The sequence below is a fragment of the Cupressus sempervirens genome, chromosome 3 (genome assembly GCF_028749045.1).
Source record: "Cupressus sempervirens isolate cs-2001-9-10 chromosome 3, ASM2874904v1, whole genome shotgun sequence".
Classification (NCBI taxonomy): Eukaryota; Viridiplantae; Streptophyta; class Pinopsida; order Cupressales; family Cupressaceae; genus Cupressus; species Cupressus sempervirens.
Window position 1 is genome coordinate 35,582,881 of NC_143120.1, and position 27,535 is coordinate 35,610,415.

The 27,535-nt window shown below is 36.4% G+C and overlaps 1 protein-coding gene across 3 annotated transcripts in view; it reads left to right on the plus strand.

The window, feature by feature from the left end:
• LOC149564648 (ARM repeat superfamily protein) overlaps window positions 1-27,535 on the plus strand; it is a 311,869-nt gene that overhangs the window by 169,249 nt on the left and 115,085 nt on the right. For all 3 annotated transcript variants that reach the window (XM_089818208.1, XM_089818211.1, XM_089818209.1), the window contains 3 exons: window positions 18,406-18,538; window positions 18,816-18,941; window positions 24,558-24,692. In XM_089818208.1, coding sequence (XP_089674334.1) covers window positions 18,406-18,538; window positions 18,816-18,941; window positions 24,558-24,692 — 394 coding nt within the window. The remainder of the gene's footprint in view (window positions 1-18,405; window positions 18,539-18,815; window positions 18,942-24,557; window positions 24,693-27,535) is intronic.

Genomic DNA, 27,535 nt, shown 5'->3' on the forward strand with positions numbered 1-27,535 from the left:
TTGACTAAGGCTTTGAACTCTTTGAATTTTGAGAAGACTTCAGTTGATTCTTTCTATTTCATAAAATAAATCCAAGTTCTGTTAGAGTAATCATTAATGAAAATTACATAGAAGAAGCACCCATTTAGAGAAGGTACAGACATTGGACCGCCAAGATCAGTGTGGATCAGTTCAAGTATGGATTTGGATTTGTGAACACTTTTAGGAAATGATTGTTTAGAATTTTTACCTAAAGCACATCCTTTGCAAATACTTGAATGATCAGATTTTAAATTAGGTAAACCATTTACAATTTTTCCTATAGATGACAATGCTCGATAGTGAAGGTGACCTAGCCTCCTATGCCAAATTTCAGTGGAATTTGAAGTTTCATGACTAAGAGCTAGGTTTAGATTCTGATTATTAAAAAGTTTATAAAGACTTCCATCTCTAAATCCAGTGGAAATGGCTTTCTTAATATTAGAGTTCTTGTGCCAAGATAGAACTCTGTTTTCTTGAAATGTAATTCTGAAACGTTGATCAGCAAGACCAGAAATAGCGACTAGGTTTCTCTTGATTCTTGGTACAGATAAAACATTTTTGAGTTGTAGTGTAATTCCTAAATTTAGTTGTATTGAACATGAACCAATTCCTTTAATAAGATAAGTAGAGTTATCTCCAATGATAACTTCTTCTGAAGCTTGTTTAGAGAAGGTTTCAAATTTGTCTTTAAAACCGGAAACTGGTGATGTGCTGAGATGCTCCATTGTCTATGATCCAAGTGTTGTGGTTAGAATATATTTCACTTGAAAGGGCTAAGTAAAAGGCATAGTTTTCTCTTTTTTCTTTCTGTTTACTTTCTCCTTTAGTTTCTACTAAGGCTGCTTGTATTTTCTTCTTTTCGGGGCAGAACCTGTGAGAGTGACCAAGTTTATCTCATTTAAAGCATCTAACTTTGGACCAATCATGTTGCTTGTTTGATTTGTGATTTTTGTTAAATTCCCTTTTGTTATACTTGAATTCTCTTTTCTTGTTTGATTTCACATGAAGTGCTTGAATTTCTGCCTTTTGATTTGTACTTAGTCCTCTTGAAATCAACCTAGATTCCTTTTGTGTGCATTCATTCTTTAATAGATTGAATTTAGGAAGTTTGGGACGAGAGCTTAAACCTCGAATGAATGTTTCCCATGAAAGAGGAAGACCTCTTAGAGCGATCATGCTGAGTTCTTTGTCATCAACTTGATTTTCCATAGTTGCGAGTTGATCCTTTATATTAGAAATCCTTAGAAAATATGAAGTTATAGATTCTCCATTTTTCATTTTTATATATAGTAGATCTTGTTTTAGAGTTAATAATCTACTAGTATTGTTGATTTTGAATTATCTTGAATAGTGGAGAACATTTCGAATGTAGTCCGAAGATTAGATATAGAAGGAAGAATATGATCTTTTACAGAATCTATAATGATTTTCATTGCCTTATTATTATGTCTCTTCCAAGTTACTTTTTCTTATTCATTTTCAGGCATAGGTAGATTAGATTCAATATATTGCTCTAACTCCATTTCTCTTAATATTATTAATACTCTAATTTTCCATGAAGATAAATTAGGTGCACCCTCAAGCCTATCTTTTAGTCTCACATGATTCACCATTTTAACAATATGATTTTACCCCCTTTTCTATAAAATCCGAGTTTTTAGATTTTAGATAGTAATAGTTTTTCTTATCAGAAAAGCTTTGGTACCATGATAAGATTTAGGATCTCTGATAGACAAAACATTTACAATTAAATGAAACTCTTACTTGTACTATAGAAAGGTAGAGTATGTCTTCAAATGATGATGATCTCTTACTGATTTGATTCAGTATCTTCCTTTTGTAATTTGCTGAGAATCTGAACTGTATGCTGAATGTGATTTGAATGTTGTATGTTACTGCAAGTTAGATTTCTGTATAATATACTGGAAATAATAATAATATAATACTTGCAGATTGTTGGATTTTGTGATGCTGTTGATTGATGACTTTCTCCAGCGATCTGCTCCCTTTAATATGTAGGCGAAGAGTCATGACCCCTGTAGAGTCATGACTCTACAGGCCATGTAGAGTCATGCCTCTTCGGTGGCATGACTAACTACCAATTAGTTAATACAGACTAAAGTAATGAGCCTGATATCAATACAAATTAACAAGCCAGATAACAATACAAATTAAAAAGCCCGATAACTCATATTAAAGTGCCAATACAAACAACGATTTCCTTACTGCTTTAATATGCAGTTAATCATACTGCCGATAGGTAATGTTTTGCAAACATATATTAGTCTACACACACACACACACCCACACACACCCACACAGATATATGCATATAGATGTAACATCAGCAGTAACATTATATCTGTTAAACAGAAACATAGATTAGTACATTAGATAAACATTAATTTCTTCTTCTGATGCTAAGAATCAATAGTTAGAGGTCTCAACCCTATTAGGAGTTGTATTACAAAATGAGCTCACAACTCTACAATAATATATAAAATTACAAGTAGTATAGAGAAAATACGAAAAGTCTGACTATACTGATATCTCGAATATCGAATTAGTCCTTCGTTGTTCCTTGCATCAAATCGTGCCCATATACCTCTACTCTTGTTTGACTATCAAAACATTGTCATATCAACATAAACAAAGCTCAGACAACATAATCATAACATAGCATAATCATGTTTCACTTGGCTTATCAAAAGGCTCTTCCTTTATATCCTTTTTCCTTAACTCTCGATTTAGGTGGCTTGCATAACTGAGTAATAGGTTACCAAAACATGTTATCACAATCTGCTAGGTAAGGGTCAACATCTATGATGTTGTCCCTATATTGTGAAGTCCTTGAATTGATGAGTCAATTCAATGCCTTAGCCAAAATATCCATTCAATCCTGTGCACTTCACCTCTGCGATAATGAACTGCCATTTGATTATTCATCCAAAACATATGCCAACTAACATAATAACATTAGCAAACTTAAGTATGTAATATATATTCCCTATTTTTGAAGAGCACACGATTATACAGAGAAGTGGGTGAATTAGTATAATGAAAACGTTGACAATTTAAAAGTTTTATCCAAACTGTAACTTTAAGTTCTGAAATAAACAATTATGCACATAACACAATAACACAAAGATTTACATGGACACTCAATGCGGAGAAAACCATGACAAATAAATGCTTTATAGATAAACTTATTCTTTTACAAATTGGTTTGTAAGCTCCAACCTACTAGAGGCTATGACCTCTATGTTTATGAGCACTGACTCACTGGAAGCTCCAACTCCCACATTTTGCAGGCTCTTATAATTTTCCCATTTTTAGCAGGTTCTTGCACTTGGCTTGGTTAGTTCACCATCGTGACCCTTGTGAGTTGACAGTGGGATTTGAGGGTCTGATTTGTGGGGTTATAGGCATTCCAACAATCTATGGTGTGTTTTGCCTCCGTTTGAGGGACTTATCATTTAAAGTAAGTCAATCTGTTGGTTCCGACAAGCTCAGTTGAGTTAGAGTTGGATGACACTCAGTTTTTATTTTGGGATTCTAGTTTGAGTTCCAAGAATCTTGGAGGGAGCATCTATTTATAGTAAGTCACCCCCATTAGGTTCATTCATCATCTTTCATCATCGGGATCACTTTGGTGTTGTTAGATTTCGATTTTGATACTTGTCCAGTTGTTTTCGCAAGACGGGTCAATTATTATTATTATTCATCTAAATATGCTGAGGTTGCTATTTTTGTTAGTGTTGTTGGTTGTTCACCTCAGTATCATAGCTGGTTGGAACCGAGACAAAAAAATTTAAATCATGGAAACAAGAAACATTGGCCTTGAATGTCAAAGTATTAAGTTATGGTGGAAAAGGTCATTTTAGGAGCCAAAAGCAATTAATAAATTATATTAATGCCACTTTATTATATTTTAATGTTGTGTTAGTGGAGTTCTTTTGGGAAACTGGTACCATTTGGAGATTATAAATATGAGGACATTTGATGAGAAAAACATCCAATTATTTAATTATCTTATTTTCTCTTGTTGTTTTTGTGACATTACTGAGTTTGAAGTTTGTGCCCTTGTTGAAGTATAAGGGTTTGGATTGCTTAGTAATTCACAGCTGAAGTACTGTGAATTATTGTAATTTTCCCAACTGGTTATAACTTCAACAAACCTCAAATTCTTTTATAATTCAGTTATTTGACATTTCATCAATCACTTAGCAAGCATGCTTTGATACCACTATAATGAGCCTTGCTGGCTCTCAAACTATTTGTGATGAAGAATTGATTCCTTTTTTTGTTTTTGATGTTTTGCAATTTTTGATATAATAATATAGCAGCGAAATAGAAGATATTGCAATAATAATTTGAACTCAGATGTTTGGAAATTACATAGGGAATATACAACTAAAAATTTTAGATTTTAATACCAATTTAGATACTGAGTATTTTCACAAAATATCAACAACTTAATTGATAAAATATCCCCTATTCTCTAAATCAACAATACCTAGAAAAAATATAAGTTATAGTTCATGAACTTACATGTAGACATGCTTTAAAAACCTTCTGAAATGAATACTAACAGCAGGAAAAGAATTCTCCAATAAACAAATGCAACTGCAGATATGTTGCTCCCAAAGTGCAGATAGAAATAATGCATAAACGGTGCTCAACCAACTCCAAATTAACCAGCACACAATTTGATATAACAATTCCAGCGAATGCCTTCACAAATTCCAAAGCAATCTCCAACAACAAGAAAAAATAAACTTCTCCTTAGCAACAATTAATACAATAGGAAAAAAAGGCAATTGTATACCTCATAACAATTGCAAATGCAATCCTTAGAATGAAAACTCAGAATTGAATCTACAATACTTCAGCTATAGATCTCAAACCCTTATACTTCAGCAAGGGCACAAAATTTCAAAACTTCAGAAGTGAGACCAAAGACAACAAGAGAAAAATAATATTCAATCGGATGCCTGACTCATCGAATGGGCTCATATTTATAATCTCTAAATGGCACAAAGTTTCCCAAATGAACTTCACTTAAGAAGCTTCCCATACAGAACATTAAAATATAATAAAGTGCCATTATAATCTAATTTATTAATTACTTCTGGCTCCGAAAATGACCTTTTCTACCATAACTTAATATTTTCACACGTAAGGCCACTGTTTCTTGTTCCCATAATTAAATTTTTTCCATCCCGGTTCCAATTAGCCATGATACTGAGGTGACCAACCAACAACACCAACAAAAATAGCAACCTGAGCGTATTTAGATGAATAATAATAATTCACTCGTCTTGCGAAAACAATTGAAGAAGCATCCAAATCAAAATTTGACAAAGTGATCCTGATGAAGAATGAACTTGACAGGGTGACTTACTATAAATAGATGCTCCCTCGAAGATTTTTGGAGCTCAAACTAAAAGCCCAAAATAAAAATTGAGAGCATCCTCCAACTCCTCTAATTCAATTGAGCTCATCGGAACCAATAGAATGAATGACGTCTACGAGGTCATAAGCCTAACGGACCCACATAGAACTCCTAATTAGTCTGATGTGATTGCTCCAGCCTCTCTTTTGTTGTGAATCTGCATAAGTAAAATGGCCCCTTTGAGGAGTCTTGGCCCTTCAAAAAGGTCTTTTATGTTGTTCACTTTTAGCGTTTCTTTGTGTTGGCTGCGAATGTTTTCGTATGCGATACAAACCTTCAGATAGTGCCACTTTGTTTCCACCACACATTTGTTGCAAAATCTACAAATTTTGTCCTCCTACTCTTCTTTAGGGACCTTTCATCTACCAGTTTCACATCTCAAATGGTGGGAACCAGATCATAATTGAGCGATTAGGATTTTTGTCTTTCCTTTGATCTCGGCTCCTAAATATTCTGTCACCATGTTCACATGTGGGATTAAATTCTTTGACATAATAGGCTTTTTTTCTACCTAATTGGTTTGCCCACATGACAGATCTGACTATTCCTGCCACCCACTTTTTTATTTCAGAATTATTTTCCGGGCATTCTTGGTAGTCAATGTTCCACTTATTGAACCATTTATCTTTTTGTTTCTTCCATGTCTTCTTCTGATGAGCCAGTTCTCTGTCAACCACTTCACTAGGCCAGCGATGTGCATCCATTTTACTCACCTTCTTTAGATAGCTCATAAATCTAACAATTGCTGAGGCCTCCACCGGGAACATGCGCACCTTCACTAAAATAATCTCATATGGGACTGTGGATTTGATTTTGAGATTAGTTGTAATGAAGTGTTTTTGAATTCTTTCAATTTGTCGCCAATAATGGTTTGATACGCTGCTCCCCCAAACCTCGCGGCCATATAAAATAACTGATATCACCAAACCCCCAAATAGAGTTTTCTTAGTCTTCCAATCCCATAACTCTGCTGTCCTGCATTGGTTTTGTAGAAGATAAGATGCCTTCCATCCCCCTTGTATCCTTTTTGATCTGCTTGTTTTCCAATTGAGCCGGTAATCCAAATTTATCCCCAAATACTTGTATTCTTCTACAATTTCTAGTGCTTTGTCATTAAATACGAAAGTGCATTGTTGTTTTCCCTTACTCAAGGAGAAGACAATGATCTTGGTCTTAGAAGTGTTGACCTCCATCCCTACCTCTGTGCAAAAGGTTTCTATGTTCTTCAAATGTTCTCTCAGCCCTTGTGCTGTTTTAGCAATGAGAATGAGTTCATTAGCATATAAAAGCAATCTGATCACATAATCAGCCAGCTGAATTCCATCTCTATTGGCTTTGTTTAGCCACTCCTCTAACTTGTCAATATAGAGGCCAAACAATTTAAGTGATAAAGGGCATTCCTGTTTGACCCTTATGTCAATGCCAAAGCATTTTGACATGCCCACTTTGGTTCTGATTTTCACTTTAACCTGTTCGTAAAGTTTATAAACAACAGCTCTATACTTTGTTGGGACCTTTAATTCTTCTATCCTATTCCATAACTTATCCCTACGGATAGTTTCGAAAGCTTTCTTAAAGTCAACAAAGCAGAAAAAAGCCTCGTCCCTCTGTTTATCCCACGTTTTTTCTATGAGGAACCTTAGGGTAATGCAGTGATCAATGGTGGAATGTTTTGGTTTGAAACCCACCTGTTCCATAGCTCTTTTCCGTTCCTTTTTTGCCCATCCACTGATTCTTTGCTCTACCATACTCCTGTAGAGTTTTCTTAATAGTGGGTTTACCATGATGGTGCGGTAGTTGGAAGGGTCGTTGACATCCCTGCTCTTATGGAGAGGGATAACTACACTGGTAGTCCACTCCATGGGAAGCAGCCTTGCATGGCTATGTTGAAAATGTTCCTGATGTGTGGAGTCAACAAATCTGTCCCCCACCTTAGAAATTCAGCCTGCAACCCATCAATATCTTGGGCTTTTCCACTTGCTAATCTCTTTATTCCTAGAGTAATGTCTTCCTTAGAAAAAAGTTTATCTGAATTGTTGGTTGTGGGAAGTGAAACTTCATCCTCCGGTCTCTCATAAGGAGTCTTTGCATACTAAGTATTGAGAATCCGTAATTTTATTTTCAACCTATTTCCTAGCTTCTTGTAACTTCCTCCAAAAATCTTTAGGATTTTGCTTTCCTAAGATGATTAGCTCCTTCCTTCGATTAATCACATATTCTTCTTTTTTGTATTTGATCAGCTGCTTGTACTTTCTTATGATTGTTTTGCTTTCCTTGTTCCCTTTAAATTTCCTTTTTTCCGCCTTGCATTCTTCATCATACCATGGATTAGCTGGAAAGGTGTTTGAGATGCTCTTCTGTATCCTTATTCTCTTGCAACCCTTTATTGCTTCCTTAATTAGTGGGACTAGAAAACTGCTGCTGATGTGACTTTTCTGATCACTATTTTCCTTGATTTTCGTGGTGTCATGATGCATTTGGAGCTGTTGTTCAAGAGCGCTGCAAAATATCTTTTTATTATTGTTGTTTATAAGAATTTTGCCCTCTTTATGTCCTTTTGTACTTTCATCTAGAACTTGATGACTTTTTAGTCTTTTGACCTTAATATTGTATTTAATACAGAGAGGCATATGGTCTGAATTTAGTTCTATGGGACATTGTTTAATTCTGGAATCAACTACTTTGGTGATGATTGATTGTGAGTATATTAGATAGTCTAGCACACTTTGTCCGTTATGCGTTTCGCAAGTAAATTTCTTTGATTTAGGCCACATCTTCATACTATTAAACACAACTAGCCTGTAGAGGCTGCATAGCCCTAAGAGTTCAGCCCCAAAGTGAGACACACCACCTTTTTCATCCTATGAAGTTCATTTGCTGATATTGTCATCTTCTTTTAGCCACAAGGGATTAGATTGTTGCCTAGCTGAATAGCGTGGTTACTTGCTGCCCTAGCATTAAAATCTCCTAGAAAGATTGTGTTACCAGTTTGATTAGAGGAAAGCACATATTTCTTTAAAGCTACAAATGGATCTTCGTTGTCTAGATGTCTCTTTTTGTAGAATTTAGAGCTTTTTGGTGCAAAATAGCATGCTGCTAGCCATGTGATCCTCATCATCCTCAATCTTCAGCCATACAGATTAACTTACTATAAATAGCAAGTCTCTCAAATAGAGCCAAACACACCATAGGTTGTTGGAAAGCCTATAACCACACAACTTAGACCCTCAAATCCCACTGCCAACTCACGAGGGTCACGATGGTGAACTGACCTGGCCAACTGCAGGAACTTGCTAAAAATGGGGATATTAGAATTATTCTCTGAGGATTAATCTTGGAAATTGTGCCAAGGTAAACAATTTACCACTTCTCCTATTGTCATTTACTGTATTTAAGGAGATTCATATTGTTGGAGATTATTGTGTGGGTTTGTGCAGAGAATTTATTGAAAGCTTGCAACTGCATTAGAGGGGTTCAATCTGGACATTTATTGATACCATCTTCATTTGGGAGACACGTTTTTTCTACCATAGATGTCTACAATGATTGCCAAGGTTGAGACGTTGCTTGTGGAAGTTTGCACATCATTCCTCTAGGGTCTACAATTTAGATTTTAAGGGTTGCAAGCTACAATAGGGTTTGCATGTACAATTGGAGGTCTACAAACTTAAACCAAGAACCTGCTGTAGTAGGGAATAAAGTAATATGTTATTTAGTGCTTGTTAAAGCTTGAGTGAGTTGGGTAGTTAAGAGGTTAGGGAATGCGTCGGTTGGCATTCCCAACCAACCGACACTTTTATAAGCACTTGGAATATTGTCAATGTACTTATGATGTTTTGGTATGAATAAAGTAAATCATTTCCTCACCAACTTGGTATTGTGGTAATAAGTTACATTCTATGTTTTGCTTTGTATACATATTTGTATTATTCTGTGAACTTGAGTAGTATTTCCATTCTACATTTTGGTGCCATTGCCTAAGTCCGAACCATGAGGTCATTGGGAAGACAGGATGGAGTAATGGGAAAACCTTTCCTACCTTGTATACAAGTAACAAATAGTGATGGAGAAGAGGAGGAAATAACCAAAGAAGATTAGTTGACACAATCTAGTGACGGCCTGGGAAGTTGCAGTCGATCAGTATGTACCAAGGGAAGCCCGTGAGAGAACAGCTCCTGAAGGTACAGTATGCGACAAACTTTTAGTCCCACCAGCGGTGTACAATCTACAGATTCCTTGCTTATTGGCACGCAACTTGTTACATTTTGAGGAAGAAAGAGTCGAAATAGAAAGGGAACGAAGGAGGCAACAAGTACTCCAACAATTTGCTTAGAGGAGGACAAGGGAACATAGCTTGGAGGAACGTGATAATCCTAAGGGAAACAAACACTAAACCAATTCATGCCCCTAATTCCAAACAAATATCCGAGGTAGGTATCAAAGGAAGAAACCGAGGAGGAAGTTGCCTTGAGGACACTACATCTCCAACAGCAAGAGGAGAGATGTTGCTACTTAAGGGGAGGACAGGGGGATCCTACTAGAATCCAGGAAGGGTTGATTGAGCATACAATCAAAGGAATAGCCAATTTGGCTATCTCAGAGACACTAGGAAGGAAGTTAGGGTGGAGAAACCCAGAGACCCCTGCACAAAGAGAACTTCGATAGGAGGAAAACCCTGGAGAAGAAGATACTTGCGGGTCGAGTATTCAAGAACTAATTTCTTCGAGAGAAAACTTCTAGTCAGTAGAAAGTGTTCCATTAGGAGGGAGTGTTCCATCTAGAGGAAGGACACCATTGAGGAGTATTCCGTTAGGAGGGAGTATTCCCGTAAAAAGAAGCGTACTTGGAAGCAAACCACTAGGAGGGGGTATACCACCAAGAGGAAAAAAGGCCAACAAAAATTGCCTAGATTTATAGGGGATGGTTTGGAGGCCCCGATGCTCCACTATAAAACATGCATAACCGTATGGAAAGCTAATAGAGAGAATACTGTAGAGGAGTGGCTAAAAGCTTTCCTTGCAACACTAAGAGGTATAATCATTGACTGGTATATAGATTTGGAGGCAAGAAAGAAGAACACATGGAATAATATCTGCATAGCCTTTGAGGAAGAATTTAGACTCATGAGGGACTGAAATAGTGATGAAGATTTATAACACAAGGCAAGAAAAGAGTGAATCCGTCAAAGCCTATAGTAGAAGGCTAAAAGAGCTGATAGGAAAACTTGACAGCAAGCCTGCCGATGACTAAAGAAAAGGTGGTTCATTGAAGGACTGACACCGCCCCTTTGAAAGAAGATGAAAATAGTCCCACTATCAACCTTCGTGGATGCGTGCACTCACATAATGGACATAAAAAGTGAGAGCAAAACCTCCAAGGCAAGAAGGCATGGAAGAACGAGTGAAAGTTCAGAAGAAAGTGAAGACGAATCCAAAACCATCCAAAGCCTTAAAAAGACTTGAGACGATTAATGAAGGAGGTATTGAGGAGTAAGGAAGAGAAAAAAGGGAGGGAGCTATGATGTACCGACTTGGAAAAAGATGACCATACAAAAGGGGCATGTCCAATGAAAGCATTTTGCGAGATTTGCCAAGTGTTGAGACACACAATTAAAGAATGCCCCTACAATATCAAAATGAGCACTCAAGTATTCTTCACATAAGGGGTGCAATCTACACCACCCTCCACCCCTCCAAAGAACACAAATACATAAGCTTCACTAGGAGGATATAGAAACAATAGAAGAGGGACCAATAATAATATTAACAACAACAATAACAACACCTTGGTGAGCAATCCAGTATGATTCTATGGGGAGACCTATGATCCAATGTAGGAGGTGCAATGAATGGGGGCATTTTGCATGAGAATGTCTGAATGGAGGATGACAAAATGGAGGTATGCTGTGTAAATGGTGAAGACCAGGCAATCATGCAGATGGAAATTGCCCTAGACAAAAGGGGGTGGATATGCTAGACATTGAAGAATCGAAAAGTGAAATCCTTGCCATCACAAGGATGCAAGCCAGGAAATTGACCTACTCAGATGCTACTACGGAGAAGGAACAATTTCAAGAAGAAAAGAAAGATATTCCAGATAAGATGGGAGAGGAAGGGAAGGCAGGGCTAGATAAATTGTTTTAAGGGTGTACTGAATATTGTGAGGCAAGTACTAGAGACCACCATCTTAGTGAAAATTGCTGATTTATTGGAAACATTACCTTAGCTACAGGTAGCATTAAAACAAGGGGCAAGCCTGGGAGGCATGCCCTCTAAAGACGGGAAGGAAGGAGAAGCACAGGTACGACCAGAAAACAATACCCTATTAACTATAGGAACAGGGAGAACACCAGTAGTAGTAGAAATGGAGATAGTAGGGTACAAACTCTTGAATACTATTGTTGATGGAGGTTCTGGCGTAAATGTCTTATCTGAAGAAATGTGGAAGGCAATAGGGAAACCCACACTTTGGCCACCTACATTTCAATTGGTGGGAGCGGACCAACACATAATCAAGCTGATAGGGACTCTGATGGGACAAAAGTTCATAATTAGTACACATCAAATTTTTCTTGATTTTGTGGTTCTTACTTTAGAGAAAAAAGGGTACGATGCTTTATTCGGAAGAGGATGAATGGTTACAGCAAAAGCCTCCCATAATTGGAAACATAATACTCTATCCATTGAGTCAGAAGGCAGAACATACATCGTAGACCTAAAGAACCAGTTAGTAAGCCAGGACATGGCATCAAATTCAGAGGGAGAAGACCATGAAGGGATGGAATTAGACGAGGAAGGAGTGCTTAGGTTGGGGGAATGCTCAGAAGACGAAACGAGTTCCCTTAATGTATTATTGCACAGACAAAGGGGAGATTATGAAGTTTTCTAGGCAGAATGTAATATGTTGCAAATCCAAGAATTGAAGTTGAAGGAAAGATACCTGGAGGGGTATACGGAGTACAGAGAAGGTGCGACAACCCTTAGCAGGATACCATCACACATCTTTGAGAAAGAGGTGGAATACAAGAAGGCCAAGATCTAGACTTTAAACCTTGGTGGAGAGGATCAACCCAAAGGGATTTTGATAGGGGATGATTGGGACCTAGTGTTAAAGGTGACAACTTTTAAAATCTTTCTAGAGTATAAGGACATCTTTGCCTAGATGTATAGGGACTTGAAAGGAGTGTCTAGAGCTATGTGTCCATCGGATTCCATTGGTACCTAGAGCAAGACTAGTGCGTAAACAATCGTACAAAATGAATAAGATCTATGCAGCCAGGGTCGAGGAAGAAATCATAAAGATGTTGGAAGCAGGGATAATATTCAAAGTACAAACAAGTGAATAGGTATCCCCTATAATCATATCATTAAAGAAAGATGGCAACCAAATTCAGATATCTGTGGACTTAGATGTTTGAATGCGATGACAATAAAGGATCCATTCCCCATCCCTTTTATTGATAGCATTTGTCGTAGGTAAATATTGTGTAGTCGATGGGTCCCTTCGGGAAGGTTATTGTTATATAGCCGACGGGTCCCTTCGGGAAGGTTCTTATTATGTAGCTGACAGACCCCTTCGGGAAGGTTCTTTGGAAAGTATATATTCAGCCTTCGGGATCATTGTAAATCATTTTATCATCAGAAGCATAATGTAATGTCTTGGGCATACGAATAATACAAGGAGTTCTGCTGTTCTTATCTATTATCTGTATGTGTTCATTTTTTTAACCAGTATGGTAAACAACATTTTGGAGGAGGTACGATCATGAGATATATTCCTTCATGGACATATTCTTAGATTAGCATTGCAGAGGAAGATAAGCTAAAAACTACATTCGTGGTTGAGGATGGGGTATATGCCTATAACTGGATGCCCTTTGGGCTATACAATGCACCAACCACGTTCCAAAGGATCATTCTGCACATCTGTGATGGTATGTCTGTAGGAAATTTCAAAGCCCTCTTGGATGATTGGTCGATTTACAGTGTGGTCCACGGATATACTTGTCATTACCAAGACTCACGAGAGTCTTGTGTGTCCTCTTCCGAGGTTTACAGGTTATTAGTGGTTATCTGTTTTTAGAGAGGAGGTTCGTGCTTTTGGTGGGCTACGTGGATCTGGTGGCGTGGCTTGCTTGATTAGAGATGATATTTTCAGCCGTACTTCTATTGTCCACTCTGATACATTTGCCAGATTTTTGTGGGTCCGCATTGATCGTTAGCGTCATTGTCAGAGAGATTTCTTTATTGCTATTTGTTATTTCCCACTAGCTTCTTGCCATCATGGTACTGAGGATGGTGATCCTTTTGTTGACCTTAGCGAGAGTCTCTCAATTTGTTGCTTTAGGAGACATCATTATTCTCGATGATTTCAATGCGAGGACCAAGCAACTCCAAACTCCGCTCTATGACCGCAGCTTTGATACGAACTGCTCCATTGAGATTGATCCGACTACTTTGGGACTTTAGCGTATTTTTGCTGATGCTCTTGGACCGATTTTCGGTTATGGTCGCCATCTTCTGCAGCTTTGTGAGTCCTCTGGTCTTGTGATCTTAAATGGTCTTTTTTGCTTTCCTGGATCTCAAATCTTCACTTGCTAGCCTCATTGTGGTGGTGCTAGTGTTGTTAATTATGCCCTCACCTCTCCCTCCTCCATCCCCTTCATCAACAACTTCACCATCTTATGCCTTCCTCTTGCGGACCATGCTCTCCTTAGTATTCGTACTCGCATCTCTCCTCTTGCTTTGCCTCCCCATCAGTCACCACATCTCTCTCTCGCCATTGCTCGTTCCAACATTCACTTTTGCATTCTCAACGGTGATAGTGAGCTCTTTTCTTCTCATCTTTCGAGACTCCTCAATCCTGCATGTTTTACTAACTCTTGTGAGACCTCCTCCATATTTGACTTGCTTGTGACGACTATTTGGAAGTCTATGATCCTTTCCATACCTCACTGCCGTTCACTTCCCCCCCATAGTAAATGTCATAATACATGTCCTATGAACCAATGGTTTGATGTAGACTACAAAGCTTTTCATCGCTTAGTGCGTTTTGCTTTCAAGGCCCACTCCCCTGACTTTACTCACCTTCGCTTGTGTCACCTTCATTTTCTTCGCCATAAGAAACGATCCTTTACCGTTTCCTAGTACAAATGCATTTGCTCCATGTTGATCTGCAACCCCCAACTTTTTTGGCGCACCCTTTTTCCCTATTGTTCCCCTTCATCCTCCACCCTTGACTTTTGCTCCCTTACCTCTCACACCACGATTCTTTATGATATCCGTGGGTAGCCTTATATTCACCCCGTTTCGCCTCCTTTCCATCACTTGTTCACCCCTTCTTAAATTTATGAGGCCATCAGATCCATGAGATGTAGCACAGCTACAGATTAGGAGGGGTTGCAGGCTGAATTCTTCAAGTTTGGTGCCTCGGTCTTGGGCCCCTATCTCTCTATGCTATTGAATAGAGTGATTTGTATTGGGTTCTCGACTTTTTGGTCCAAGCATTTGATTTACCCTATCTACAAGACCGGTCTTGTGTCTGATCCTGGGAATTGCAGAACCATTATGATTCGGCACGCGTTTGCCAAACTTTATATGACAACTCTTAATGCTATGTTATCTAGTGAGCTTGACAGGAAAGGTTGTAGAGCTAGAGGGCAGGCTGGTTTCCGGGCCGACTATCAGACTATGGACCATATTTTCACTTTGCGTGCTATTATTGAGGAGGCTAGACACAGATCGACGAAGGTTTACTGCTGCTTTGTGGATTTTCGCAAGGCTTTTGATTTTGTTCCTAGGATGGCTCTTTTGGAGAGACTTCGGGAGATTGGGATTTCTGAGATGCTATTGATTGCTATTATGAGATTATATGAGACTGTGGTGGGTAGATTCATGACCCCTGAGGGTTTCTCAGATTTGATCCATAGCAACATTGGGATCAAACAGGGTTGTCCTCTCTCCCCTACTTTTGTTCGGTTTATATATTGATGATCTTGAGGACTTCCTTTCAAAGTCTTCGCTCCCAGGTAATGGGTGTTACTTACATCAGGTTTTGATCTCCATTCTTCTTTTCGTGGATGATGTGGTTCTTCTTGCTTCTTTTTCAGAGAGTTTATAGAGGCTGCTTGATAGTTTGGCTTTCTTTTGTGATCAACGATAGCTTGTGGTTAACTTGGGTAAGACTCGGGTTATGATCTTTAATTTCATAAAGACATCTCATCTTCACTTCTTTTTTCTAGGTCATAAGTTTGAGATCTCTTCCTCTTACACATATCTAGGTGTGAAGTTTTCTGGACCTCAGTTTACTATGAGACCGACGATTCAGTCCAGAGTTAATAAGGCTATGGGTTCTCCTGCTCTGCTTGAGAAACAATGTTTTAGACAGCACTTTCAGGACACCTCCTCCAAGTTATCCCTCTTGGAATCTCTTGTTTGACCGACAGTTCTTTATGGCTCTATGGTATGGGGCCCGTCTGTCCTTGGTTTTGATTGGGCATCGGTTGAAAGGGTTCAGACTTTCCTCTTATGGTGCATCATCAGATGTCACAGGTTCATTCCTCATAGTATCATTCTTGCTGAGTTCGGTGCACATTCCTTCAGTTTGGTGGCCATATTTGATCTGGTTTGGTTCCTTCATTGTCTGTGTGGTTTTGTAGATTTAGTTGGTGAACACGATCGATACTCTTACTTGGCGTATTGCTCTTTTGTTTTTATTACGAGCTCTGATACGTGTTCTCAAGCTTGTTGTTGGTATGCACAGGCTTCTTCTCTGCTGAGATTGATTGGGATTGATATTGACTGCCTCTTTCCTTACCTGTTCTTGTTGAATGCCCCTGCTCATTTCCTCCCCTCACGACAGGAGTTGAATGAGCATGTTAGACTAGATATTTACAGATAGTTGATTATCACTACCTGACTAACTTGCTTGGTGGCTTGCGTTCGAGGATGACCTTCTATGCGGAGCACTTTTTGGAGATCTGTGATGGGATTATTGTTTGTCCTAGTTACCTTTCTTGACAGTGGTCTCATGCCCTGCATATTTGCCTAGGGTCCTTCAGAGTTCGTTCTCACCATCTTTGGGCTTAGATTGACCATCATATTGATAGTGGTGAGCATATTTGTAAGTTATGTACTTTAGATGAGGTCGAGACAAAGAGTCACTTTATTTTCCGTTGCCCTATCTATTATGAGATCAGAGGAAGATTTTACTATTTGTTCCGGGATTGTTTTTCTCTTTCAGCTTTCTTTAGATACTGTGATTAGCGGTGTCTTGCACTCTATCTTCAAGAGGCCACCCTGCTCCGTGATAGTACTTTATAGTCACTACTTCCTCACGGGCATTCATCTACTCAGCTCATTACTGCCTTTTTCACACCCTTATCTCCTTTGCGCGGTGTGAAAAGGTCGTCTAGCACTATTAGTTCTTTTGGTCATTCCAAATTTGTTAGACCCCGAACTGGCTACTTGTGCCAGCAACACTCTTATACGAGATCACAGAGACAGATCAAAGGTTCTATCCATCCGTAGTCGTCTCCTTCTGTGACTAATTTCTTTTTGCCTAGAAAAGACTCCTAGTCCTTGTGTTCGCCTCTCTTTGTTTCTTTTCTCCTCCTTGTTTTGTTGTTCACTTTTCTCGGACACCGATTGGTGCTCCTGTTGTTGTCAGCTCTTTTGCTGTAATCTTCCTGTCCCATAAACCTTTTGGCGATCTTTTGTTGGACATTAATATTATTATCTTATCTGCTTCCAGTGAAGCTCACTGATGTAATTTGTATGACTGTTACCTACTTTCCCTTGTTATACTTAGTCAATTTCTTTACACTAAGATATCCAAACTATATCTTCATCATAAATGACCTTAACAATAATGGTGTTGCCATTAATGACAACATCCCACTACTTACCTCAGCCAACTTGCCAACACTGAGTATGAAGGGTTGAGTCGTTATTACACTAAGGGTCATAGTGCCAAGATATATATTTATTCTGATATTATAATGACTGGTTTTGTGAATCATTTTGGTGATATTTGTTTGTCTTTTATCATTAACTATGAGAGTTCTGATAAAATAAAATGCATGCTGCTTGATTGACTGTTGAGAGTCATCAATCATAAGCACAAGAATACTTTACTTATTTCAAGCATACAATTAAAGATCCTCTTTGGGTATGGCTGGTGTTTTTCCTTGAGTAGGAGGGTTTTTCCAGGATAAAGTTTTTTGCCTCTATTTTTTGATATTTTGAGTTTATTTTCTGCTGTTATCTTGTATTTTGGATTAGAAAACTTAACAGTATTAAATTCATTTAGAATAAAGGTTAGTTTTCTGAGTCATTATTTATTGTGTCACCAAAAGTAGTCCATCAAAATCTAAAAGAGGCTTTAATTTATAGAGGCTACTTGATTAATATTTAATAGCTCTCTTCAATCAAGTCAAAGAACATATTTTATGAAAAATGACACGATTGATTGAAAAATTTGATGACATAGAGTTCCAAACATGGAAAATCGTGTTATGGAAGACACATTATTAAAAAATGTTATGAAATTGACAATATCTCACTTTATGAAATGTATTTCGGATGAGATCAAATTGAAAAATATCATTAGCTCACATTATCATTAAATTTTAAATGTTTTATTCTGTATAGCAATAGAAAGTGAAAACTTGGATACAAATGCTGATATCAAAGATTAATTTATGCAAAATGTGAGACAGTATTGTGGGATTACCTGTAGAGATGCTAATTCTAGGATTTCATACAAAAGATGATTTTTTTCCTTCTTGTATTATCCAAATTTTTGACTTGAATTGATATATCCTCCTTTGAGGTTTGAAAATCCTTGTCGGTGTATCTTATGCTTTATTTTATTTTTCAATTTATACTAGTTTATGTCACATTAATGATAAGTTACTTGCAATGTTCCAGTTAGTTCTACAGGTTCTTCTTCATGTTGGACGCTTGGCAGCTGCAGGTTCTTTGTTGTGCAAAGAGTATACAGAACTGCAACCAATGCTTATGCCATTTTTCAGTATTCATCTCCCAATGGAACATAATAAAGGTAATTCCTTTCCTTCTTTTTCAATGTGTATTATAAAGGAGTTATGTGCCCAAATATAAGTGAATTAGATATATAGCCATAAGAGAAATGTTTATCAAAATCATGGTCTCCTGAATGAGTAAAGAAAGTTTGACAACAGATTTACATCAAAAAACATATTTATACAAAAGTCCATATTGATCCTAAAGTGATTACATGTCTTAATTTGGGCGAATTGAAAGGTGATGCCTTTTTCTGTAAAGATACGTTCTCTTACAGCTAGCTTGAAATGATGCAGTGAAAATGCTATATGGTCCATTCATAAAACTTCCAAAAGTTTGCCAAGAGCTTGCTATTGATTCTCTTCATTATTGCTCCAGTTTCTCTTCTACTTTCCTTGAAGCCTTGGCGCGTTGCTGCCTCTGTAAGTAACTTGCCAACACACACGACCTGCAATATCATACTTTTATTTTTCTCTCCATAATGCTATGGTTAAGATTAAGTGTTTTCCTCTATATCTAATGCATAGAAATCACTCAGATCTTGTATGTAATGTTCCTAAATTTTAAAGACATTTATTCTTCACATTCAAACAATAGCGGGGAAAACAAGTGCACAAAATAAATGTCAACGGGTTAAACAGAATGCAATCTCTTGTCCTATAAGTATAATTGAATATGCGTGGTGAGAGTTATAGAGGTGTTTGCTGATGATCCAAGATAAACTATTTTTTGTTAATATCTTCAAACTATGTGTGCCTATATTAGAGACATCATGTTCTCAATGTTTGTTGCAAATGAATTGAAATTGTTTTTTAAGTAATCGTGTGCTTATATTGATTCAGACAAAGTTCATTTCTTCCAGAAGAATTAAAATTCTTATATATTGTTAATTCAATGAATAAAAGGGGTGAGCATTCTAATTCTCACCATTTTTGTCAAAATGAAATTGATGTGATAAAGTTGCTCCTCAAATTCGAAGGGGAAGCTTCTTGTAAATTAAATGCTAATTTATTTTGCTCAAGTCTAGACAATAATCACATTCCCTATAGTGATATTTTGGGTGCTTCATGTTTGTGCCAAATAAAATGTAAATCTGTGTCTTTTTTGTTTTGCCTAAAGACAACAGTACAAGGCACTCTTTCAACACCAGGGAAAGAGATTTCATTTTTTTTGACTTCAAAAAATAAAGATTGAACAAGTTATGTACATTGAATCAAATGTGCTAATAAATTAACCAAAATCCCATGGCTAAGTCTTGTTTAAAATTTGGTACAAAGCCACAATCATACATGTTTGAATCAAACTGCAATATAAAGCTTGCAATTTGGGTGAGCAATATAAACTATCAAACAAATAATAAAACATTTGTTAACTAGACATGTGTAATCAATGTCATTCAATGAATAATATATTTGGGATAGCATAACATGAAATACTTGATGTATAGTAATTCCAATAGTATGCGGACATGAGAATTACTATTGATGCACGTAAGTGCAAAAGACACTTATTTATGCTGTTTACAAATATATTGCATGAAATAATTAAAAAATGAAGGCAAGAGCCCACAACACAACTATAAGATGCGAGCCTCTAATCTGGGAGATCTTGGGTTCGAGTCTACTTGAGCTTAACACAAAATAACAATTAATTTAAACAAAGGATAGTAAATAATTGAGGCTTCAGGCCATTACCTATAGAAAAGTAGAAGAAATAATTAAAAAATTGGCTACTCTAAGAATAATTGATTGTGTGAATGCAATTTTTGTTGCAAAGTAATACTAAGATTAGAATCATAGAAGAAAAAATAGCCAAAAAATTGTGATTAATTGGAAAAATTGGAAATTGCTAGGTTGTTGAATTCCCCCTATCAAATTGTGATTTTAGAAACAATGTTCAATTATGATTTTCGATGAAATTTTGGCAAATAATTGTTAAAAAGTCAAAGGGAAATTCAGTAGAAATGAATGAAGCATATCATGTGAAACCCACATGCTTTATCAACGTCCTTTATTCACTTCTTTTGTCTCAAAACCAATTGCTTAAAACTGTGCAAGGATTTTGAGAAATGTAGGCCTTTACGAATTAAAATCACTTATTACATACAAATTTCAAGTTTGTAAAAATTGTTTTTATCACTTTTGAGCTGCTCATTGGCTTCCTTGGTGTATTTGCTGGTTTTAATGGTGGTTTTGACTTCTGTTTTTTGTTAGCAGCTTTCTGCTTAGTTACTGGATTCGTCATATACAGGTTGGATCTAGATCCAGGCTTGGATCTGTGAGGATCCAGGCAGGATCCTTGAATTTGCCTGTGGATCTGTCACATGGATCCAAGCCACAGCCCGAGGATAAATTTGTTGTTTCAAATTAGCCTTCTGTTGGGTAGAATCATATTGATCATTTCCATATATTATTTGAGTCTTAGGATTTTATTGTAGTAGAATTGTTTATGAATTCATTTGAAGTTTGTACTTCATGCTTTGATGGGAAACATGTTACTTCCATATACATCTTGACTGATTGTAATTAGATAGGAAAATGTATTCATGCCATCAAAAATTAAAAGAGAGCTTCATCTGTTCATCTCTGAGTTTCAGTGAGATTCTATTGGTCACTTTTACCCAATTTTGCCATCCCTCTAACTGAAATATGGCATTGTCAGCATAACAGAGGTTTACACTGAATTCACTATAGTTGGAAATGAAATAATATTTCAGGGGTATGTCCTGCTGCTGCATTTTTCCTATTGACATTGGTAGAATTCAGCATGAATAAAAAACACACATCCCTATTTGAGTGCTGAACAAAAAATGATGCCTTGTATACATAAACACAATCTTCAAACTCATTATTAGTTGAGCTGTGTTGACCTTCAATAGTTGAGAAATGTAGTATACTAACATGGGCTCGGCCATTGGATTTCTCCTTGGCTATCAACTTATACTCTGCTAATGTTTATTATATATTTTATATATTTCTCTTATTTTTAAGTGTGTGTATATATATATATATATATATCCTCCATGAATCATAACTGGGGAAACAAAAAATCCCAAATCCACGGATCTGATTCTATATATATATATATATATATATATGTATCCTCCATGAATCATAATTGGGGAAACAAAAGATCCCAAATCCACGGATCCGATTCACGTGCCCGAATTGGATTCGTTTCACGAATCTACAACTAAGATTTTCTATCCTTTGGCCTCTTTCGAGAACTCTAGGGTTTTTCGTGGCTGAGATTTTCATCAATAGTTTTCTGCATATATTATATTAATATATATGAGCATAAATTTTTATGCATATATTCGAAAGATACATATTTGATTTTTTTATGATAAGTGTATTATATTACATCTTATTGTTAATAAATTAATAACATAGTTTATTTTGGGTAGGTAATACGTAATTGAGGTTTTTAAAATTTTATTGACATTTATAAAATTTACATGCACGAGGAAGAATCATTTTTTCAAAGAAATGGACACCCAAAATTAAATGCAAAAACCTAGATGAAAGCTAGTGTGCTAAATTTGCATTTTTATCTACCCATTGTAGAGTTATCTATCTGAAATAGTCCACAAAAAAACCATGCAAGGAGACCCAAGGCGTAGAGTAGAACAATTAACCACCAAAGGGTAGCCATTGAATGCGTATATTGGCTAGAAAAAAATCACGAATGCACAAGTAAATCATTGAACCAAAATCCTTCATAGAAGCTTTTTAGCTAAAGCTGACACTGGAGGTAGCCGAAAAAATAGATGTCCAACCATCATTCTTCATTGTAGAAGCCATTTGAGTGCACCACTCGAGTGGAGCAATGCAACCACTTGTTTCCCCCTGTCTTGGTACCATACTTGCATAGGAAATCCATCTGCACCATAACCACTTGTACAAAGAAAGCCCAACAACATGATGGAATGTAGAGCGAGAGGATCCATATTAGATTGATGAGGATGAGATTGCAACAAAATTAGTTGTAGGGCTGCTTGGTGTTCCTTTGGTGGAACTCGAGTGTGAGGAGTCCAATAGGTCCAGTGTGAGGACCTTGGCTTGGAGGATGATTAGAGGCTTACCGTCACAACATTTTGTCATTTTGACATGATTTTGTACTCATTTTGATATTGATTAGGATTCGTTTGTCCATGATGCTACTCATTGTAGTCATCTTTATGATATAACTAATAAAAATCCTTTTTGCTGATACTTTGGATTTCTATTTGAATTTTGATTTTTGAATGTTACTAGTGTGTATGTACTATGCTACTATGTTGAATGTTCAATGGCTCTAGTTCGTGTTATAATTTTTCTATGTGCAAGTATTTCAATTTGGTATATTATACTATATGTATAGTATGCACCACCCCTCGTCCGGCCCAGCCACTGTCTCCAAATTGAGGCCTTTATTTCAGTCCCAAAAGCTTGTTCTTGCATCCCAATGTCCCCATGCCGGTGTTACACTGTTTAGAAGCAGTGGTTTTTAATATTAGCGCTCCATATATGATTAATCATTGTTATGTCTTAATAATTGGATGCTAAATATAAATTGCTTTGACTTTTATTAAATGATGTGGCAGTTTATTATACACATCTTAAGGTTATCACTTGTCTTTTATTACATTCAATTAATATTTATATTGTTCTTCAAACTTATGTGTTACATGGCTGCTTCCATCACAGGCATGTTGGTGGCATCTGTACACAAGACTTACATCTTTTTCTTACGTGAATAATCAAGTGACCATCTTTGATTACAATCACTACATTCTTCTCTGTTGAATAAAATCAATTTTATATAAATAATAGTCTCCCTTTGTTGAGACTTATTAACTGATTGTGATCAATATCTGTTATTTGTTGTATTACTGCATAGTTTCCTCATTAAGAAAGTCTCACCATTGCAGTCTTTGATCTATACTTACGCCATGTCTATCACTGCCCATATTTATTCACATTTGATAGTCGCTATTTATCAATGCTTTATGTGTCTGTTCCATAAGATTTTCATTTCATATATGTGTATCATCCATTTGTCATCTTCAGAAATATGTTTCATCACATATTGTGTGCTTGGCAATGTCTACGATACAAGAATGACAATCTGCACTAGTCGTTGTTATGCTGAGTGGCATTGCATCTCATCTTCCCTATGTTCTCATATAGCCTTTTCTATTTACTCATCTATGTATATTCGTCTCTGCCTTGATCTTTATTTTGTTTCCACATCATTTTCACAGTTCCATTATTGACTAATTCTTTTCACAATTTTTTGCTCCTATGCATTCGTGATCATTGTTGATCCTCAGTGTTTTCACTCTATGACTCTTTTATAATGCCCATCTCCTAAGAGGCTACTGAAGTACAGCAACAGTGGTTGACAACTAATGATGCAATTTAATCTTATTTGATTGTATTAATCTATGACGTTCTATCTACTTCCCTTATGAGTTTTTTCTCTCATCTCTATGCTTATTCATTACTACCATGATAAAATGTGTCACAACTTTAGTAAACATGTAAGCTAATGCATTCAATATATAGCAATGCCTATTATGACATTAATTGACTTATTATGTTTGACATCAATGATTACTTTGCATTCGATATATAGCAATGCATATTATAACATTAATCAACTTGTTATGTTTGACATCAATGACGAACTTTGGTTTTTTACTGTTGACATCAATGATGATATTTCCAACACCACTAACTACGTTTCTTGGACAAACACATTTGCATCTGTTGCTACATAATATTTGAGACTACCAGTTTTCTTTGGAGGCATTGCTCCTTCGAGGTTATATGTTTTTGTTATTGATTTCCCAGCTACCATGGTATGGCGGTTTGGTAGTATGTTTAAATGGTTATTATGTTTACAAAATTCTGTCTTTTCTATTTATGAAATGCCATTTCATGTTGGTTTGACAATCTGCATCTATATTTTCCTCTCTATTCTTCTTGCATTTATGCATTTATATCAAATTACTTAATCATTTCACTTTGATGATCTTTATTGGTTCATTGCAGATAGCAAGCTTGATGCAAGTATAGTGTCACGCATTATTCAAATGTTACATAGAGCATTTGGCAGAGGCTGTATAATGCTAGGAGATCATCTTAGCTTCTTGCTTACATTGATTGTGTCTTGCAAGGTTATTCATGGTAGGTTGTGGTAATTATAAACTGTTCTCCTAGTTTATTTTATACTTGTTAGATAATAAAAAAACAAATTTTTTTTTTTTAAATTGAAAAATATTCTTTTTTTTTTTTCCTATAATTGAGATAGTAAAGAGAAATATTTTAGTACGTTAATTTTGTCTTCATTTTGTACTTATGGTTTTTTTGGTTGTAATTCCTGTAAATGTTGGTTGCATTGGTGTTGTACATAGAAACCAAGTTTGAAATCTAGTTGGTGAAAATTGTTGCTAAATTTAAGTTGCAATGATTAGAATATATGAATGAATGCCTATGTATGATAAGAGCACATAGTTTCTAAGTGATTTTATGGGGACTACGATGAGCATGAGGATGCCATTTTTAGATTTGTGTTACCATTTCAAAAATGGTGCTTAGCAAATTTAAAGATTAAAATAAATTGCCACAAAAATCAAACCTTAAATTTGAATTGTGTTTTTTTTGTTAGTTGTCATTCGTTGTGGTATAATATTACTAGCAAGTTAATGTTGTGAGGCTTCAATTTTGTTTTAAGTATTTAATCTTGGTCTATGCCTTATTCAAAATTTTGTTTGCTTTTAACTAAGTTGTATAAGAAATTGACATTTTTAGTCTCTACAGGAGCACTTCTATTTTGAGAAGAGTTATATTAAATAAATAACAAATTATGTATGAGTAATGGTAGACACTGTTTTTAGACAATGATGACATTAAACTTTCACAAGATAATGTCAAGGAATTGATATTACATTAGGCTTAAATCAGGTCTGAGTACACTTATTATTAAGTTCGATACAAATGTTTGAGTAAAACATCATATGAAAAGTGCATTGCATTGCCAAGACAAACTCTGATTCAATTCTGTCGCATATCTGATTTGCTTGCTTGCTTGTTTGGATTCTAAATGATGCCAAATGCAACTTCTTGTGGCTGGGAAAGGTTAGTAGCTCTGTTGATGATGTCTGAAGTAATTCTGATCAAAACTAAAATGTAATGTGTAATGTCCCCTTTTTCTAAATATGCGACACTAGTTGGATTCCTCACTGATGATGAATATATAAACAAGTTTTCAATGTATCTGCTATTTATTCAATTAGACTTTGTTCCAAATGCATACAGTAAATGGTTTATATATATTACAATAATAGATAAGTCGTCTATTATTAGTTAATGGTTATCTTATAAGTATTTTAAGCTTTAGTTTGCTTTCTCTAGAATAGAATGTTTCTATTCTTTACGATCGTTTCCTAAGGAAACATCGTCTTATTCTTTTGTATAAATTGCCCTTTCTATCTCTGTTAATAACAAGCAAGTATTTACCAATTACCTTGTAATATGGTATCAAAGCCGATTTCTTCTTGAAATTATTTGTTTAAATTTTTTCAAAATTATTTTTAGTCAATTTCTCAAAAACCCGCTTAGGGTTTTCTACTCGGAGAAATTTGAATCCAACTAAAACTCAAGCTAGGATTTGCCCCCTCTGTGCAAATCAAGTTTTGAAAAAAATCGCAGGTTTTTGTACTCTCAAAATTGCAATTTTGCAACTCACGACATCTATCTACAACATCGCGGATTTTTTTTTGGGCATTTTCGTGGCTCAGTTTGTAACTCGCGATTTGTTGTTGGAGAAAACTCGCGATTTATTGTTGGAGAAACTCCCATGCTGCTCAACTCGTATTTCTCTGCACGTGTAGAAAAATGGCTTTGCATTTTTTTTCCAAGCAGTTCGGATTTCTGTGCACGTGATTACCATTTTTTTGGAGGTCCGACATCTGTATTTTTCATGGTCCTTTTTTTGTCCTGTGCGTGACCTCAAGGTGTCGGTTTTCTGAGCTCTTCTCCTCCATACTGCTGTGACCTCCTTCTAGCATTAGTCGACTATGAAAACCACCATTTTTTTTACAAAATCGACCTTCATTGCTGCCGGCTAGGGTTTTCCTTGAAACCCTAATTTTTGGGTTTGGAAATTTTTTTTTGCTTGCAAATTCTTGGTGGGTTTTCTGAGAGCTAAACTGGGTTGTCTATTTTTTCTAGGTGCCTTGATTTTCATGCCTCGATTTTTGAGCCAGCGGATCTAGAAAACGACAGCAGATTCCTTCTAGTTTTTTCAAGCTCTCTTATGGGTCACTGATTATTTTGGGTCTTTCGTATTTTTGCCTTGAATAACGTGCCTTAACAGATTTTCACTGATTTTCATTGAAAAATGTGCCTTGGCATCTCTGACAAATATTCTGCTCGAGCATAATTCTAAATTCAATGGTCGCAATTATGGAACCTGGAAGCAACGCATCATTGCAATTTTTGAATATTGGAACACTGATCAACGTGTTCATGGTGTTACGAAGCGTCTGACTTCTTCGGGTCCTGATCAAGATACATGGGATTTGAATAATCGAGAGGCAGTCATGCTTCTCAAATTATCTGTAGCTGATTATTAGCTTTCTTAGATTCCATCTAGCAAGACAGCTGCCAAAATCTGGACACACCTCAAAGGTCTTCATGAGACTTCCGACAAGAGCAGAGTCTTCTTTCTGAAAAACACACTATTTTGTATTGTCATGGATGAGCGCATCACACTCCAGGCACACCTAAATCGGATTCAGGAAATCCATGATCAACTACTTGCCATTGGTTGCAAGATGGAGGAAGAGGATATTGTGGTTATCACTCTTCGAAGTTTACAAAAATCCTATCAGCATTTTAGCGAGACTCTCAACATCACATCTACTAGTGTTGATCTGAAGTTCATTGATCTCTGCACCCTGCTATTTCAGCAAGATTGGTGGAAACAACAGTTCGGTAGTAGCTCCAGTTCTACCTCCACTGAGCAA